Raw genomic sequence first — 17,812 nt, 5'->3', positions numbered from 1 at the left:
TCGGGGGGTACCCAGAAAAATGTCATAGCAAACCGCCCATTAAATCAAACTTGTATTTCCAGCAATGCTGTTTGTGATTGGGCATCCTGGACAAAGTGTTTTTTTTTTTTTAGATTATTATTTTGCAGCTTGGAGTGTAGGGCTACTACCTTTAGGTAGCAGAGTGTTTTTTGTGTGTGTTTGCAACTGCAGACAGACAATAACTTAGATTATATAATGACTTGTTCATCAGGTTTAACGTTGATCACAGCTCGTTTTCTACAATTATCTGATCCATTAACCATTTCTAAGCTAGGTAAGTATAAAAAAAAAGAAAAAAGAAGATAAGATGGTGGGTTACTTCAAAACAGAGCGCCCGCTTATATATATATATATATATATATATATATATATATATATATATATATATATATAGTTTTCTTAATCTTGATCTTGATTTTCTATTTCAGTCACCTTGCATATCAATCCTTCCAGCACATTTGCTAGTCTTTTGTAACATAACATTTGTTTTAAGGCACTCCAGGTACCATGAGAAATGGTTGGCTACCCCACTGTAGGAGCGCATGGCTTTCATTTTCACAAATATTGGAATATATGAGATAATATTGTAATTTTAAGGGAGAAATTTTTATGCGCTGGTGGTTTTCTTCTGAAAGGCTTGGAGTCCAAAATACATAAAACAATATTTCAGCCAGGAAATCCACAATGTGGGAGTCGGGAACCAGTATTGCTATTCTCTTTGCTGTACAATGAATGGAGATGCGTGGGAAACACTTGTAATTTTGAATGCTTTACTGGATTTACTTAATCCCTCGCGTGCACACACACACACAAACACACACACATACATATATATACATATATATATATATATATATATATATATATATATGTATATATATATATATATATATCGGGCACATAGTCTGTGGGTTATCATTTCCAGTATCCTAATGCAACATGCTACCAATCCTAGGATTTATATAACCACTAACTTTAAATCAGTGTTCGGTTTAAAACACTGCTCCACATGTCATATTTTTGCTTTAATCAGTAGTTACTGGGACTCCAGATGTATTTTACGTCCACACATACATAAGCCAAGACCTCTTTATTCAACACAGAGGCACAAACAATGATTTCTTTTAATAGACACACCAGCTGTGATGTCGGCGTGTCTGGTCCAGACTGGATACTTGTGCCCAGGGGCCTCGTGGTCGATTCATGTCCCCACGTTTATTAAAAACCATCAACAAATAGGACACTTTAGCAGCAGCGTAATGAATACAGAATTGGATGTTCTTTTTTACATCCCCTCGGACGAGCATCTGGAATGAAGACATCAACGGCGTGCCGTCCTGGCGTCACACAGGTCACTGGTTTCCAGTCCCATTCCTCTGGACACAGAGTCCCGCAGCTCCATCTAATCAGGAACAGCTGGTGTCCAGGTGAAGACAATTAACTTCCTGTTTGTACAGAATATTAGTGACAGCGCCCTACAGACTTCTTGGAAGAGGATTGCATGATACTGCACTGTAACACTTTTATTTTTCCAGATTAGAGGATTTGGACGAATGAGAAGACAATTATCCAATTATTCTAAGCGGTCTACATCAACAGTCACATTAATCTCTGTCTTCTCTCTCGAGAAAATACACCATAAAGTTGGACATTATTAAGCAACATTATTAAGCAACAAGAAATCTTCTTTTTACAGTAAAACATATTTACATGAGATGTTTTGTCTACATATTTGAATAAATTAGAAATCTGTTCTTTCCCAGTACCACTCTCTTATTGTCCCCTCACATAATTTCAGCTGCAGTAACCAGGGCATGGAGGTAGGTGCTTTGGAGATTACCCTGAACTTTCAGGGTAGAGCTTTGTGGTGGGATGGTTGTTGAACATTTTTAAATGATTATATTTTCCAGTATTTATCAGAACCAATATAGTTTGCAACATATGCACTAGGCACTAATAGCTTTGTTTTTTTGGTTTTGCTTTTTTTTTAACGTCTTTTTCACATTTAACACTGCAGGATGGTTAATACATATACTGTATATTAACCAGAAGCCCGACTAGAGATATACATTTTAAATTAGCCAAGGCTGACAATGTTGAAGTGTTCAGAACTTGCTGACACTGAAAATTTGACCTTATATAAATAAACCAATGAAGGAAAAATAATACATTTTAAAAATATTCTTTCACCACCTATGTCAGTCTGCTACATATTTTTCGGATTTGTAGAATTGCACAGCATAAGTGCCATCCCTTAAATATTACACCAATTACCATTTACTAATATCATGTTTATGTAACTATGCAAGCACTCTGTGCTGATGAAGATCCACTTGGATGCTTAATTTTCCTCCGATGGCATTACCTACTTACTGCGTATAGGCTTACTTATCTGACCACTTGGGTTATTCAAAAAGCATTGACAGTTTCATTTTAAGACATTCAACTGAGAATATGATAAATATGGAGGAAAAATAGATTATGTCATGGCAAAAGCAATGTAGCTCATTTTGAAACACTTTGACATGATGAATACCACACCCCAAATCCAAAAACACGTGCGTTATTCAAACTGGGAGTGTATCAAAAGTGACGAGCATATTTCCAAAATGTTATGTGAATTGATTTTCATTACAAAAAAATATATTTTTTTAACATTTTTAGATTCATGTAAGACATTTTAAGCTCCTGTACACATGGCAATATATATAGTAAATAGGAGAGCAGCTTCAATATCTTCACATTGTTTAGAGAGATTCTACTACAGTTTTAGACGATAACCACTGTTAAAGAATCAAAGATTTCTGCCTTATTATTGGTCTGATATGGAAATCTCTGCATCACACTGAAGCTGTGCAAATAACCAAGCCTAAATGTTATGTTTACCAACAATAACCCCATTTTCCACTGCACAGCTGGAATTCAAACAGCAGGAAACAGATTCACTTGAAGCAACAGAGGACATATAGTCTTGACTTTGTTCATTTTAAGAGGCTGACAGCAGTAGCAACACCTCAGCAGCTCAGTATTGAAGTGACATACATAATGAGTTAACGTACCTAAAGTATATGTACCTTGGACCTTTATGGATGGACAATTTTCAAGGATCTTGAAATAAAGTGAGGGTGTGAAAGCTTCAGAGTAGATACAGCTGAAACACACCTAATATTGAAACCATTCAAGTGTTCCTCTGAACCACACATCCCTTGAAGCAGAGGTCTGCTTAATATGTTCAAAATTTTCCATACACCCAATACAAATCTCATACAGCGGTGGGAGGGTGTCTGCCGGAACGACTGTTCACAGTCGGCCCTCTTGTGGAGCGTGTCCTGAACGAGCCCTCTGGGTGGAAAGAATCTGCCTTGTCCTCGCAGCGGAACACCATCAGGAAGCCGTTCCTGTAGTTTTTATTCATCCATCCGTAGAGGAGAGGGTTGGTGAAGGTAGGGCACATAGCCACGATGTGAAACACTGTGAATATGAGCTTATACTCCTCGACCTGGAGCACCAGGTCCAGATCAGTGGCCAGCTGCAGCACGTGCAAAGGCAGCCAGCTGGTTGCAAACACCACCACCACCAGCGCCAACATCTTTGTGGTCTTCTTGCGTCGGCTGATGCTGTCATTACGGTTGGACGGACTGATGTGGTTCTTCAGTTTGACCCAGATGCATATGTAGGCATAACTGATGATGGCTAAAGGAAGAATGTACAGTAGTAGTATCATTGAGAGGCTGTAGATGACTCCGTCCCTGTTGAGGCCGTGGGGCCACTTCTCAGAGCAGACAGGCATGCGTAGGTTGATAGAGGGAATTTCTTCGAAGCGGTACTCCCTGAAGATGGCAAGCGGGGCTGCTAAGACAGAGGAAATCGTCCAGGTGAAGGCCATAATGATGAGGCTGGAACGCCAGGTCAAGCGCCGACCAAGGTGGAAGACGATGCAGCGGTAACGCTCCAGCGCTATCACAGTCAGGGTCAGGATGGACACATGGACACTCAGCGCTTGGGCGAAAGGCACCATGTGGCACAGCACGGCACCAAACTTCCACTCATCTAGAAGAGTGTAAACCAGAGTGAAGGGCAGACAAAGCGTGACCATCAGAAGGTCTGCCAAGGCCAGGTTAGCTATGAAGTAGTTGGTCACTGTCCGCATGTTCCTGTAGCGAATAATCATGTAGATGACGAGGGAATTGCCCAGCAGCCCCAGCAGGATTATTAAGGAATAAGCCATGATTAATGTGATTTGGACACCAAGGTGCTTGGTGATATCAGAGTTGAAACCAGGTTGGTATGAACCACTGCTGTTGCTGGACGCTTCTGTTGTGCCGTTGTATGTGTCTAGTGGGCTCATTTTTCCTGGAAGGTCCAAGACACTGAGGCTGCACTGACACCTGAGCAGAGAAAACACAAAACAGAACAGCTTTACACAAACTTAATAGAACCACACTGTCAGAAAGAATATTCAATGAGAGATATTCTGGAGGACCTTCTTTGTACTCCTTTTCAAAGTGAATATGATGGCTTTATATGGCGTTGCTCATGGGCGCAGCAACTCGGCGCGCTCTCCTTTCTTGCAATGACATTGTTTACTTTATGTTGGACATTTTCTTTTAGTGAACCTGAGGCTGATATGTGTTATTAATGAGCCTAACTCCTTAAGTAAAGGGATGCTAATTTTAGGTCAAATGACAAACTGGCTTAAACGGTCACCCTGTTGGAAACAGGGATGGAAAGAATGGGTTGAAGAACATTTCATGAATTTAAAGCCCAGCAGCACGTGAGGAGGAATTTAAACCCTGACTATTTACAAAGTTAATGACACACAGGTCAGGAGGAACAAAGATCTTCCTGATACCCTGAATGGTTTTGATAAATCATATGGCAGTGCAAGTACCAGAGGAGTCCAGATAGAGGACAAGTATCCTCCAGCAGCACCAGGTGAGGTCAGTTCTGGGGAGGATTGACATCACCAAGACGTCTAGACCTTATGCAATCCCCAGATGTTTGCTTAACATGTGTGCTGACCAGCTGATAGGGATGGGTAACTCATTTGACTTTAATTAGCAAAAATCAGGTTTTGCCTTTATAAATACATATTCTGGAAAAGTCGAATAACATCACATCAAAACTGAAAGTGTTCTCATTACTTGGAATTAGTTGTTTATGAATAAATCAGTATCGGTGCACTCACTGGGAGAAACCATGTTGCGCTGCTATTTCTGATTTTAGTAGCCGTAAGTGGAAAAACTTGTAAATCTACGTGTTTTCACTTGTATATCAGGATGTGCTCTCAGTGTAGGACGAGTATAAACAAGCAAAGACGACCATAGATCATTCTATTTGACGTTTTCTGTTGAAATGGAGGACCATCCACACTCTTTGCCCAGCTAGAGGGAAGAGAAAGTAACCAATAAAAGAAAAAGAAGTAATAAGCGGGAGAAAACAACAGTCTATATCGCCATAGCTATTATTACCAGGTGGAGAGGAAACAATTCAAGAGGGAAAAAGGATTCAAACCGATTTCGGAAGTGGCAAGCCTTCTGCTGGACAAGTCAGTTAATTCAAGATCACAATGAAGTTTATTTTTGCCGTTATATTACAAACAGGACCGTGTTGTCCAGCAACTACTCTGTCCCCCCGGCAGAGACGGCTAGTTTGTTCATCTTGTTGTCTCCCTCTCCCTCTCAGGGAGTATGTGTGTGTACACGGAGGGCTGGAGTGATATCACCAGGCCGGATTCATGGTGTCCATAACGTAGCAGTGCAAGTGGGTGTCTTTACTCGTATTTATAGTCGATTATTTTAGAGCCTAAATAAGCAACTGCATGTTCAGATATGAACCCAAAAAAATGCAACTGACGTAATTTACAAGTGCCTTTAGAAAAAAAAACATGTGGACATGGCAACATGGCCCAAAACCATTTCACATGATGACCATAGCTGTAAGCTATTAGCTTGGCACCAAATACACAGAGGAAATATTGACATTGTCTCATTTATGACACTCCATAGCTTCTATAATAGTTATTACCCGCTTAATAGCACGGTCGTTTGTCATTCATCTTGCGCACCACTAGATGGTGTGTCTGTGTAAATCTTATACTGAGTCTTTAAAGATACAACATTCAGCCCTGTCCCACCTGGAGCACCCATGCACAAAAGGACACTCACGGTGGACATCAATTTTGTCTCTGATTCTTTATTTCAAAAGGCACATTCCATATCAATGAACGTTAACATGTAAATATGCAAGACTATAGCCATGGCTAATCTCTATTTTTAGTCCCTTGACCAACACAAATGCCAGTTCTGACTTTAACACTGTTATCCCTCACAAACTGGTTAATAAACTCACCAGCCTTGGACTGCCTGGCTACACTCTGTGTGTGGATTATAGACTTCCTCACTCACAGACCACAAAATGTCAGAATGGAAACCATCAAATAAAGACCTGAACACAGGTGTGCCACAGGGCTGTGCAGTGAATCTAGCCCATTTCACCCCTGCTACATATGACCTCCTACACTCTTCCAACACCGCAGTCATCTTTGCCATTAACACCATCTCATCTCAGATAATAATGTGTCCAGGCAGGAGGTCCAACATTAAGTCAAATGGTGTACAGACAACACCACCTAAACACCACTAAATATTAAGAGGTTATTGTAGTCTGACCATCAAGGGAGAGGAGGCGGAAAGGGTTCACTCCATTAAGTTCCTCTGTGTTCACATCAGTGAAGATCTGAGATCAAATGGAGACCTCTAGCCTTGTGAAGGAAGCTCAGAAAATATATTTTGTCCTGAGAATGCTAAAAAAAAAAAAAGGCTGATCTGCCACCCTCAGCTGCCCAGGAACTTTGACTGGTGCACAACAGAAACCATTCTCTGCCACTGCTGTAATGCATAGCATTGGAGAGCCTCGGAGGAAAACTGGTAGGGACTTTATTTGGGTAATGAAGACAGTGCAAAGGGTCAGTGAGGCTACACTGGCATCCCTGGACACTGTACATGCTGACCAGCCACAGTAGAAGCCAAAAAGGACTTTCAGCACTGATGTCACTCGCCTGGGGTAATCACTGTTTTCCGAACTTTAAGACCACACACTAAACGGTTGAAGAACAGCTTCTTTCCCAGAGCAGTATCTTCAATCAGCCACCCCCACACAGACAAACAGATTGACAAACAATGTCTGATTAGTGCAATATGACAATACATGGGTATCTGTGCAATAACACCATGCATGTTTTTATTATTATTTTATTGTTGTATTTCAAATAACATACTTGATCTTGTGAAGATGGAAACCATTTAGTTGTGCGTAACTGCAATGACACTACTAATCATATTGCCTTGTCTTTACTCTCTGTTTAATTGTTATGAGAATTTGAAGTAAGGAGGAATGAACACCTCCTAGAGTCCCATCAAATCATAATTGTCAAGAAGTCAGATGTGTATTTCTTGTCAGTACAAGCACCGTGGGATCTACACCAGCCATTTGCTTCTGCAGAGTTGGGCAACATGTACCAACCTTCACATACACTCCCAAGCATTCCCAGTGGGGGTACTGAGTGCAGCTAGGAGGACTTGACTGTCAAATCCTGCCAACTATCCCCTCCAAAGCCTCTCAGCTGGGAGTCTGATTTTAGTTGGCTGTGAGCTGGCTCTTTGACCCCTTTTTTGTGCATCACCTTTCATTTTTCCCCTCATTCAGTTCTGTCACAAAATGCTCACAAATGAAGGCAAAGTTACAGCATTTGTGATGTATATTAAAATCCTGTTAACTGGTCCCAGCGTCAATTCCTCCTCAATACAAGAGCTTCTTATGACATAAAAATGTAAATAATTTGCAATTTATTTTTAACCAGGCTTGAGGTTCCAAATGTCACAGCCATAATAAGATCTTGTATTTACAGGTGAAGAATAAGAACTGAGTGCAATTTTGTAGATAAGATGATGCTCTAGTGTGCAGCCTCATCATTAGCACAAACATTCCTGATTGCAATGAGAAAGGTGGATGTTGTTAAAAGCTGAGGAAAGGAAGCACACACAGCAGAGAAAATGGAATAGAAAATCAGCTTTCCTTTAAACAGACAACGTCAAAACTCTTCCTAAAATGCATCAAATAATCACCATGATCTAGACTTTTAAATCATCTTTCCTCATGCTGTACATGTTGCTTATCTGCTTATTGACAGCATGCATTTTTCTTTTATTTTTGGACGGGATGCTGCTGACGCTGAAGAAAACGATGAACGAAGCAACGAGGGTTAGTCAGTGAGTTCAAAGCTCAATCATTAGAGCTGCAAAATGTGTGCCTACCGCTTGCAGTTCATAACAAAAGGGGGGAAAAAATGTGTGTCTAATATTAAGCAAAAAGAAATTTGATTCACCCTCTTGTTTTTTTTTCTCTTTCCATAAATTTACATATGCAGGCAAAGAGCTGTTGCTGCATACTGATATATGTTCAATTACTGCCGCTGGTGGGTTAGATTGTCAGCTAATGGTTCGGCAGATGAATCCTAATGTTGTTATTTGTCATTTAACATAAGAAGAAGCTTTTAACTAATCAACACTGGAACTCCGTTTTAAACATAAACTGTTGTGCTTTTATTAATGCAGGTGTTTTGGAGACCTTTTGCAGCCTCTGCTTGAAGCTACTAGCCACACTTTTCTATAAAATCACACACTTTAGATATAGTTTGTCACTGGAAGAAGAACATGTTTATGTGTTTTGCTATTTTGATGTCAACTGTTAATCAAGATGAGATTGATTCCAATGAAAAGAAGCTTCCTCATGCACCACTGGTGGCGTCACATTAGACAAAAGGCAACTTATCAGATTTAATTTGGGAGTATTCATGTATTATTTTTTTTGTGCTTTCATTCTCTTTGTTTTGTCTTTGAAATTCCTCCGTCAAATATTTAACATTTTATGGCTGCAGTAAAATTTCTGGAAAATTTGGCAGTGATCAAACAAACAGAAAGGGTTTGTGAAGTCTCAGGCGAGGTTCTATTAGGATGATCATCAAGCCCCAAAGAGGTTTCCAGGACTGCTGAATCACGCCCTTCTCACATCATGCATGCACCTGCAGTGAAGCCAATACCAGCTCCATCATTCATGTTAACACCAAAGGGAAGATATGAGAAAAGAATCCCATCACTTGGCGGTGCAAAATACAGAAGTTGTTCAGGTCAACTGAAGTCAGACTGCAGGTAGTTTTGCTATACCGATAAATCATGACAAATCATTTAACGTTGTGTCTCCTGTCATGTTATTGACCTGAACACACACACACAAGCACTGACGCACTTTTTAAGGAAAAATCTGTATTTATGCGTATTTTCTAAAATTTTGTTGAGGAAATTAATATTCCTCTACTCGGCTGTGTTTTCAATGTGTAAATAGGTTAGAGAACAACCACACCACCGTTCTTGGGGGGGGGAAAAACTGAGAAAAATCTGACATAATTTATTGAGACCTTCTGGCATTCTCTTTCATTGCATCTGTTCAAGCCTCCAGGAGGACCGTGTTTGCTGAATATCTTTCTCATATTCAACTTCAAAAGCTGATATACAATATTTACAACACAGATCAGAAATATGATTGACTCGTTCCCAGCTGACTTCATAAAGGCTTAGACAACAAGGGTTGCCACACACCATGCGTCCTGAGTTGAAACATCATTAAACGATTTCATTCACAATCTTTTGGCCCCTGTATTCTCAAAATAGTTATGTACTCAACATATGAAGGGAAAGGACTTGCAGATTAACTGAAACCCCATAAAGCAAACCAGAAAATGTGGCTGTCGCCAACCTGCGCATCCCGCAAGGGAATAAAAGCGCACATATGCACAGGAGCCGCAGGGTGTGATTTATCTGCTTTCGGGCGACGTTTTCGGGTACTTTTACAATAATTTTCAAAACACACACACGCGCGCACACTGGGGATCTATAACGCCTAATGCCAAGAGTTTTTTTTTGTAGCGATGCACCTGCTGGAGCAAGGATCCGGCTCACATCAATGACGAGTCACCGGCAAGTTTTAATAACCCGGTTCAATCAATTATGCATTGATGCGTAATTTGTGACCATTTGTTCCACTTTCTCACTCTTTATCCAGCAGAGCTCTCAAAGCTCATTTAACCAACCAAAAAGATGCAAATTGCTTCAATAGTCTGACATCATTTGGACTCTTCATCATCCTGCTTTGAAAAGGTTTCCTCATATCCAAATTACGCACACGTAACATATCCAGTTACAGGTTGCGCCGCGCATCACAATAATAGAAAAAAAAAAACAATACATATTTAGCGCCTCCCGGGTGCGCATGGACATAAACCGAGCCTCTCACTATGAAATTACAGTCTACACTAACGCCAGCCGCACAGTAATGGACTCACCTTCCGCCGCGATACCTACTTTGGAAAACGAGTCTTCACTCAAGAGTGGCGTGAAAGAAGTGGTGTAAAAATCCAGAAGCTCCTCCCTGCCAGGAGTGCGCATCTTGTGGCTCCGCCGAGCGCTCCCGAGTCGGATCCAGCAAAATCAGAGTGAGAGTGAAGGCGGCCACATGTGTGCCAGGAACGGTCCGCTGGAGATCTGCGCAATGGCCTCGCTCTGTGGGCTACTGCACATCACAATTTTTCCTGGGGCTTCTCTGGCGTCTTCATTTTTACTATAAAGACGAGCATCTCAAAGTTTATTGCATTCGATGTTTTATTTCTAATTTACCCTTCGTGTGCACAGTGTGAAATCAAGGCGCCAAAGCGAGCATCTCGCCATCATTTCATTTCAGTTTATGGTCTCCTCGTCAATCTGGTCTGATCTCAGATGAGCAGTGTTCACGTCGATCTGACCATTTATGTTTGGAATGAAGGTCATTTAAATTAACAGCTTGAAATCAAAGCCAGAACAGCGTGATTGCCCCCAGGAAATAATCAAACGCGCCTTTTTGTGAGCTCCATGACAACGTGGAAAAAAAGATGAAAGTTGTTGGAGAATGTATCGTTATTTTTAGTTTGAACTGCAGACACATACAGTACATGTTGGTGCCTTTCAAAGAAAATTGATCTATGATGCGGAGGTACAGTCATAATCTGAAGGAGTGTCAAGTTTGAACAAGACGTTTTTTTCCCCCAGTGTTTTGAGTTTATGTCATTCAGGTGTGACAACAGGAGAATCATGCATACCTTTATCAGGGCATTTTTTTATTAATTTACTTGAACCTATTTACTGACTGCTCCAAGTTAAACTGAGGTAAAGTGGATTTAATAATGTGCTGCTTTTGAATTTAGTACTATATACAGTGTCTTCCAAAACTCTTCGTACTTCATACAGTTTCACATTTTGTCCAATTACCACTGGAAATTTCATATTATAATGGGAATTTATGTAGTAGAGGTACAGAGAATTGACAATCAGTGCAAAGTTAAGGGAAGAACCTTTACTTTTATTTTGTGCCAAATAATACTAGGAAAAGTGTGGCATTTGTTTGTGTTCAGTCCCTTTTACCCTGATTCTGTAAATATAATGTATTGTAAACCATTTTAGAAGTCACCCAATTAGCAGGTTGCAGTTTGTAATATGTTTGTAGAGACAGATACGTCCTATCTGACTGACAAATTTCCTTCTCCAGTTTTGCAAAGGCGGAGACAACCCATTCAAGACTTACGGCTGTAATTGCAGTGACTGTAGAAATGTTGACTCAACGGGCCTGAATCCAAAAGCCCTGCACACTTTTCAGACTTTAATCTACAAAAAGTATTCAAAACCAACTAGGATTCTCCTTCCACTTCACTATTGTGATCTGTTTTGTGTGGCTCCATCACATAAAATCCATCCGACTTTGTAATATGAATACTCATTGCAAGGTTTGACTAGTGGTCACATGATTACGTCACAGCTGTTGTTGTTATTTTTTCAGGACCACGGAGAAAACAAATGGCTAAGGGCTAAAGTACATTTTGGTTGACTACAAAAGGATGTTTTGCACAGTTTGTCTCTTGAGATTAATTATCCCTATCCCCAAAGCTGTTTAGGAGCCACCCGAAAAACTGCTTGGGTTCTGTTGTTTCCCTTTCTTTGTATTAAGAGTGTTATTGATCTGGGAAGGCAGCCACTTGGCCTTGGTTTGTTGTTTTATTGAGGAGAGCCACCCACAACCTCCACATGCAGATGGAGTGCACACAGAGACTCGAACAGGAGGGACTGCAGCGTGCCACTGAGGACATTTCTGGTTATCTTTAGGTCCTAGGGATCTTCCACGTGTGATTGTAGCGATCTTGTGAATTCAAACTGGTTTTATGCCAAAAAAAAAATTGACAAAATTTAATCATTAGAAATGAGAAAACTCTAGAAATTAAAAATCAACCCCCTTAAGCAGGCCATAAATTATGATTTATATATTTATGGATCTATTTTTAGTGTCTCGTGTGTGATGTTGTATTTTTTTTTTTTGTCCTCTGGTGAACAGCTCGCTCACGGGTCCATCAACATTTACAGATAAAGGTCAGCACTTTTACTCAGTCATTCCAGATCGATAATTTTATTCTACTTTACCAACCTTTTTTGTATAAGGCTTCTGTATCGAAGTTTTTTTTTTTTTTTTTTTTGCTGAAAACGGACAGTTTCTCCGATAGTTTAGTTCGGAGACAGATGTCCTGACATTTTCTTTTGTCACAAAGTGATACTTTACAATGTAAACCAATTTTTTCCACCGGCCATCTTGCTTGTTTACGTAATCTGCAGCATTCTGCTCAAAGGCAAATATCCAGTGAGACCGAGGCCTTTTGTTGCTGTGTTTACTTGTGTTATGTTTTTTTTTTTGTTTTTTTTTTTACCTTGAAGTTTTAACAAGCTTTTGCTGTGAGAATTGCTGACCTCTCCCGGGGAGGGGGACAATGGTCTTAAATGTCTGGCACATTCAATCATTTTTGTAACCTTTCTAAGCCTGATGATTACCACCTTCTTTTTTACTGAGGTCCTCAGAAAGCTTTATTGCTGCTACAATAAACTTCCACAAAGCATTATGAAGGCCAGACATTACAAAGTGTCCTGCTCTTTAATGTGACCATCCAGAGGGTTCTATCACCTTCACCTGGACACATTTCACTTTGGTTTCACTTTCAAATAATCTCTCAATCCCAAATGTTGCCTATCTTATCATGCAGAATAGCTGCTAAATTTCCCTTTTAAGTAAACGCCCAACACAATGCTTTGTTACCGCCATTTTCAGTGACTTGTTAACGCATTCACACCTCTTGAGCCTATCTACATTTGTTTTAGTGACAGTCACAGACCGTATTTTCTTAGGATTTCTGGTTTGGATCAAGGCGAGGGTGTGTATCATAGGCTTACAAAAACTTTAAATTGTGGTATGCATTTGTATTCAGTCCCTCTAAAATGTAAATGATTTGAGCTTATTATAAATACATCTGTACTCTAACAACAGTTAGAGAACGTTAAAGGGAACACATGATGCACGTAAGTTCTTCCTTTTCCCATTTAAATCATTCAGTTGTGGTCTAAATAAAGTGGAACTGCAATGCTTTGGTCTGAATTCCTTGTTATTGTTGTCCAACAGCCTCTCTTTTGTCCATGTTCTGAGGTGCATCTGAGAGCAACACGCTATAGTGCGGTCTACTTAAATGCAAGGGAGGCACTTCACACCCCGTCCCCCTCCAGGTCGCAGAGCGTTCCATTCCACCTTGTTCAGGCATTTTTATAGTATGCTGGGGGACGGTGTAATGAGTACTGTGGGTTAATACACCCAACAACAGAACAATTCCACTTACTGCATTTTTTGTACTGTAAATCAATCTGGAATATGAATCGCATCAGTGAAAAAATGTGTCATAAAGAGGAAACAAACATATATAAGTCGCACAGGAATATACGCATTTATTTCGAAATCTATTTCACATAATCCAAAACCAAACACTGACATTTATTCTGGTAAGCAAACCTATTCAATTACACAGCTGCACCGAAAACCAGCTGAATAATATGGAAAGTACCTGGGAGGTTGAAAGGATTGAATTAGAATAACAAGTCAGGATGACACGGATGTATCGGAGGAACATAAAGCTCATGTGCATCAGTGAAGTTGTAAACCGCCAAGACAACAGACAACAGACCAGTAAGCTAGCGCTAGTTGTTATTAGCTTTACAGTCAGCCCAATAACAGGGTTCTGTCGCGGTCTGGGCCCTTCGAGCTGCACAGCGCAAGGCTCCGCTGCGTGAACGCTGACTGAAACAGCAATACAACATACAAACGTGTTCAGTCTTTGCAATTCATCCTGCTGCTACAAATACTTGCTCATCTCATATTATCTTAGACATAATGTATTTTCTTTTGGTTTGCTACTACATTCCTGACAAATGTCAAATACTTATATTTATAAAGTTTCTCTTTTGTCCTCTGTTTTTTTACCCGGAGCTTTGCAACAAACTTTTGCTCAAATTTACATTGCGAATGTGCAGTTAAATGTCAGTAAAGTCTGTCTATGTCCATGTATGTCTGCACAGCTTCTTAAATAAAGCTCTGTATAGGTGGACCTCTCTGTCCAGCTGTATTTATATTACACACAGGTCAACTCTATTTACTAATCAGGGGACTCCTGAAGATAATTGATTGCGGTAGGTTTTATTAAGGGGTTTCTGAGTAAATAATGGAGAATACAAAAGCATGCAGCACTTTCAGATTTTTTGTTGAAAAAAATTAAAATCATGTTTAACATTCCCATTTACAATGGTGCACGATGCTATGCCGGTCCGTCACATAAACAAAACCCAAAAAAAACATTGCGGTTCTGCTTATAAGTTAACAGAATGTGAAAAGGTTCAGTTATCATTAACATTTTTACAAGCTAAACAGTAAATATTGGTGGAGTGAGGAGTGATGGCCTAATGGCTAATTAGAGAGCGGGGTGCTTGTGGTTCTGGATTCATATCCCACAGACTGCCACTCTGGGTCCCTGATCAAGACCCCTTTTAGGCCCAGAATGCTCTGCACAGTGGCACCCCACTGCTCCGTGAGGGAAGGCTTAAATGCATGTATGCTGCAATGACAAATAAAGATTATTATTATTATTATTATTATTAGAAATAGGTCGTCTTCATATGTATTCTGCACTGGAAAATCTGATTATGTTTATAGTCAATAGGTAAATTCTCCATGTTTCTTGAAGCTAATTGACAGATTTATAATTCTCCTTCTACTACGCGGAAACCTCTTCTTTCCCCTTTTAGCTGTTTTTTCTCCATGAAAGGTTACACCGACAGCTAAACACTTTCTAATGCAAACAGATGAAAGTCTTCACAGGTGATTGGACATATTGATTCAGAAGGAATGATAGTCTGTGAAGTTTGCAAATTGGATTCCTGAGGTAAATGTTTGTGTGGGAAGTCCCAGTTATGCCCCGAGACTCGTTTCGAGAAGTAAAACTGATCTCGTGTCTATTTTTTCCTCTCTTCTGTCTTAGTCCAATTGAATTTCCCTTTTTAATGGCCACATCCTTGCAGAGCCGCCTGTAGCTTCATGGAGAACCCCAGGGTCATCTCATTTTCAGTGAATTTACTGGTTTCACAGGGAGAAAGGCTAAATTATATTACTGGATATAAGAAACATTGTTTATCAAATGTGCATTACAGACTTTGTATGTTGAGTTGACTTTTAAAATTCTATTCAATTTTATTTGTATAACGCCAATTCACGACACATGTCATCTCAAGGCACTTTACAAATTCAGTCACATCATCCAGACAGATTGGTCAAAGGTTTCATATCTAAGGAAACCCAGTAGATTGCATCAAGTCTTGACAAGCAGCATTCACTCCTCATGAAAGAGCGTAGAGCCACAGTGGACAGTCGTCTGCATTGTTGATGTCTTTGCAGCAATCCCTCATACTGAGCATGCATGAGGCAATGGTGGAGAGGAAAACTCCCCTTTAACAGGGAGGAAAACCTCCAGCAGAACCAGGCTCAGTGTGAACGGTCATCTGCCTCGACCGACTGGGGTTAGAGAAGACGGAGCTGAGACACGGAAGCATTGATCCAGGAATTTGTTCTACGTTACAAAGGGTAATGGCAGATGATCTGAAAATCACTTGCATTGTGAACTTTTGGGTTTCTAGTGGACCTTTCACAAGACTGCAAAATCACACCAAATAGAGATTTTTCTGAGCTTGAACATGGGAAGGAGTTGCAAAAAAAAGAAAACCTCTGTTCCAGTCTGTATATCCTTCTAATGGAGACAGCATTCTCGGTTAACAGGAATGAACAAGCTAACTGACTTGCAACATTGGCAATGGGCTCCGAGCTATGGGGGTTTCAAGTTAAGACCAGGAGATTGGGAATCAATAAAAAAAATCTCCTGCAATCATAAACTGCTGGAGAAGATATCTTATTTACACATTCAAAGAATGAAAAAGGGTTTCATTGTTTTTCCGGTAGACTTCATCCTTGCAAACATGTAATTGTAAGATGAGCAACATAACTTTATTCAGTCACTGTAACATTTAGCCAGGTATGTTACACGTATACAGCTAAGCAGATGTTTATTACTAATCTCCAAGTTTAACTTTTTTGGTTCAGTTTTTTTAACGAAATCTTTTTTTTCCCCCATGCTACACTATAGCCAGTTGTTCTGTTTGATCTGAGTTACCCAGGCACACTGACACTTTAGCAAGCTGACCTCACTGGACAAGACAAGTTCAACACCTTATCTGGAGATAAGAGGAAGCTTTTGGTACCAAATTTAATTTGAAAGCTACAGTGAGGTTCAATTTAGCCGAGACTCTCTACCACATGGCAAACCATAGCAGTGATTTGGGTTTTGTTTTGTTTTATTCGATCGAGTGAGAAGCAACGACTCTGTTAGAATTCCACAATAAATAAATAAAAGCCCAAATTATCCAGCCATTGCCCATGCCTGCTTATCTGTGCTTCTCTCCAGCAGTCGAGCCCAAACTGTCCTTACCACACAATGCTTTTACAGTAAAGCTTTATTAAGCCAGTTATTTTCCTCGCGGTAAAATGGCGTAAACATGTAACAAGCAGAGATAGGAAATTGTGTTAAACACTGAAATTAAACATGTCTAACAGTGTACTTTGGAGATCATTCGCACTGCCTGCACATCCTGTTTGCTTTAAATGGTGGCAAAAATAAAAAAGGTTCCTTGTCGGGCCCTGTTTTTCACATAGGGGCAGTTGTTTTAAATGTTTTAATTCTGTCTGTAGATACGGGTAGGTATCGGCAGGAAGCTATTTCCTTGGAGCCGTTTCCTTATTTCAATCAATCCATTTTCTTCCTGAGATTTTCTTTCTGAGATTTGGTCTGAAGGGCAAAGTCCAGGAAAGAAACCCAGACATGAGACATCCCTCTCCCCAGAGACATCCTCCAGCTCTTCCTGGGGTATCCCAAGGCGTTCCCAGGCCAGATGGGATATATGGTCCCTCCAGTGACTTCTGGGTCTTTCTGTTATGTCACTGTTATGTTATTAAAATTACAGTTAAAAATTATTACTTAAACAACAACAACACATTCTTAGTAAACCATTTTCTCTCTTTTTGACGCTTTGTTTGAAATAAATGAATACATATTTGGCCAGGTCCTTATTTTTTCTTTTAATTAATTTTAATTAATTTGCATCTAGATTGAAACCCTCATAATCTAGGCAAAGCTTTTACATTCTGGTTTATCCCTCGACTTTTTATCCGGCCACTGGCTTTCATGAAAACCCCGGACAGAAAGGGAAACTATAACAGCTGTAAGCGTACGGCGCATTTTTAC

General features: G+C 40.0%; 1 protein-coding gene across 2 annotated transcripts; it reads right to left on the bottom strand.

Moving 5' to 3' along the window:
• Positions 1–920: 920 nt before the first annotated feature.
• Positions 921–10,695, bottom strand: npy7r (neuropeptide Y receptor Y7). Of its 2 annotated transcripts, none has more exons than XM_036127773.1 (2): positions 10,440–10,695; positions 921–4,409 (listed from the first exon to the last, which is right to left on the bottom strand). In XM_036127773.1, the coding sequence occupies exon 2, from the start codon at positions 4,367–4,369 to the stop codon at positions 3,284–3,286; it is 1,086 nt and encodes a 361-aa protein (XP_035983666.1). In that variant the 5' UTR covers positions 4,370–4,409; positions 10,440–10,695; the 3' UTR covers positions 921–3,283. The 2 variants fall into 2 exon arrangements, with proteins under 2 accessions (XP_035983666.1, XP_012731098.2); XM_012875644.3 differs by having other exon boundaries at positions 10,421–10,694.
• Positions 10,696–17,812: the final 7,117 nt, after the last annotated feature.

Source organism: Fundulus heteroclitus, chromosome 23, assembly GCF_011125445.2.
Source record: "Fundulus heteroclitus isolate FHET01 chromosome 23, MU-UCD_Fhet_4.1, whole genome shotgun sequence".
Taxonomy (NCBI): domain Eukaryota; kingdom Metazoa; phylum Chordata; class Actinopteri; order Cyprinodontiformes; family Fundulidae; genus Fundulus; species Fundulus heteroclitus.
This window is presented reverse-complemented; position numbering and strand designations above follow the sequence as displayed.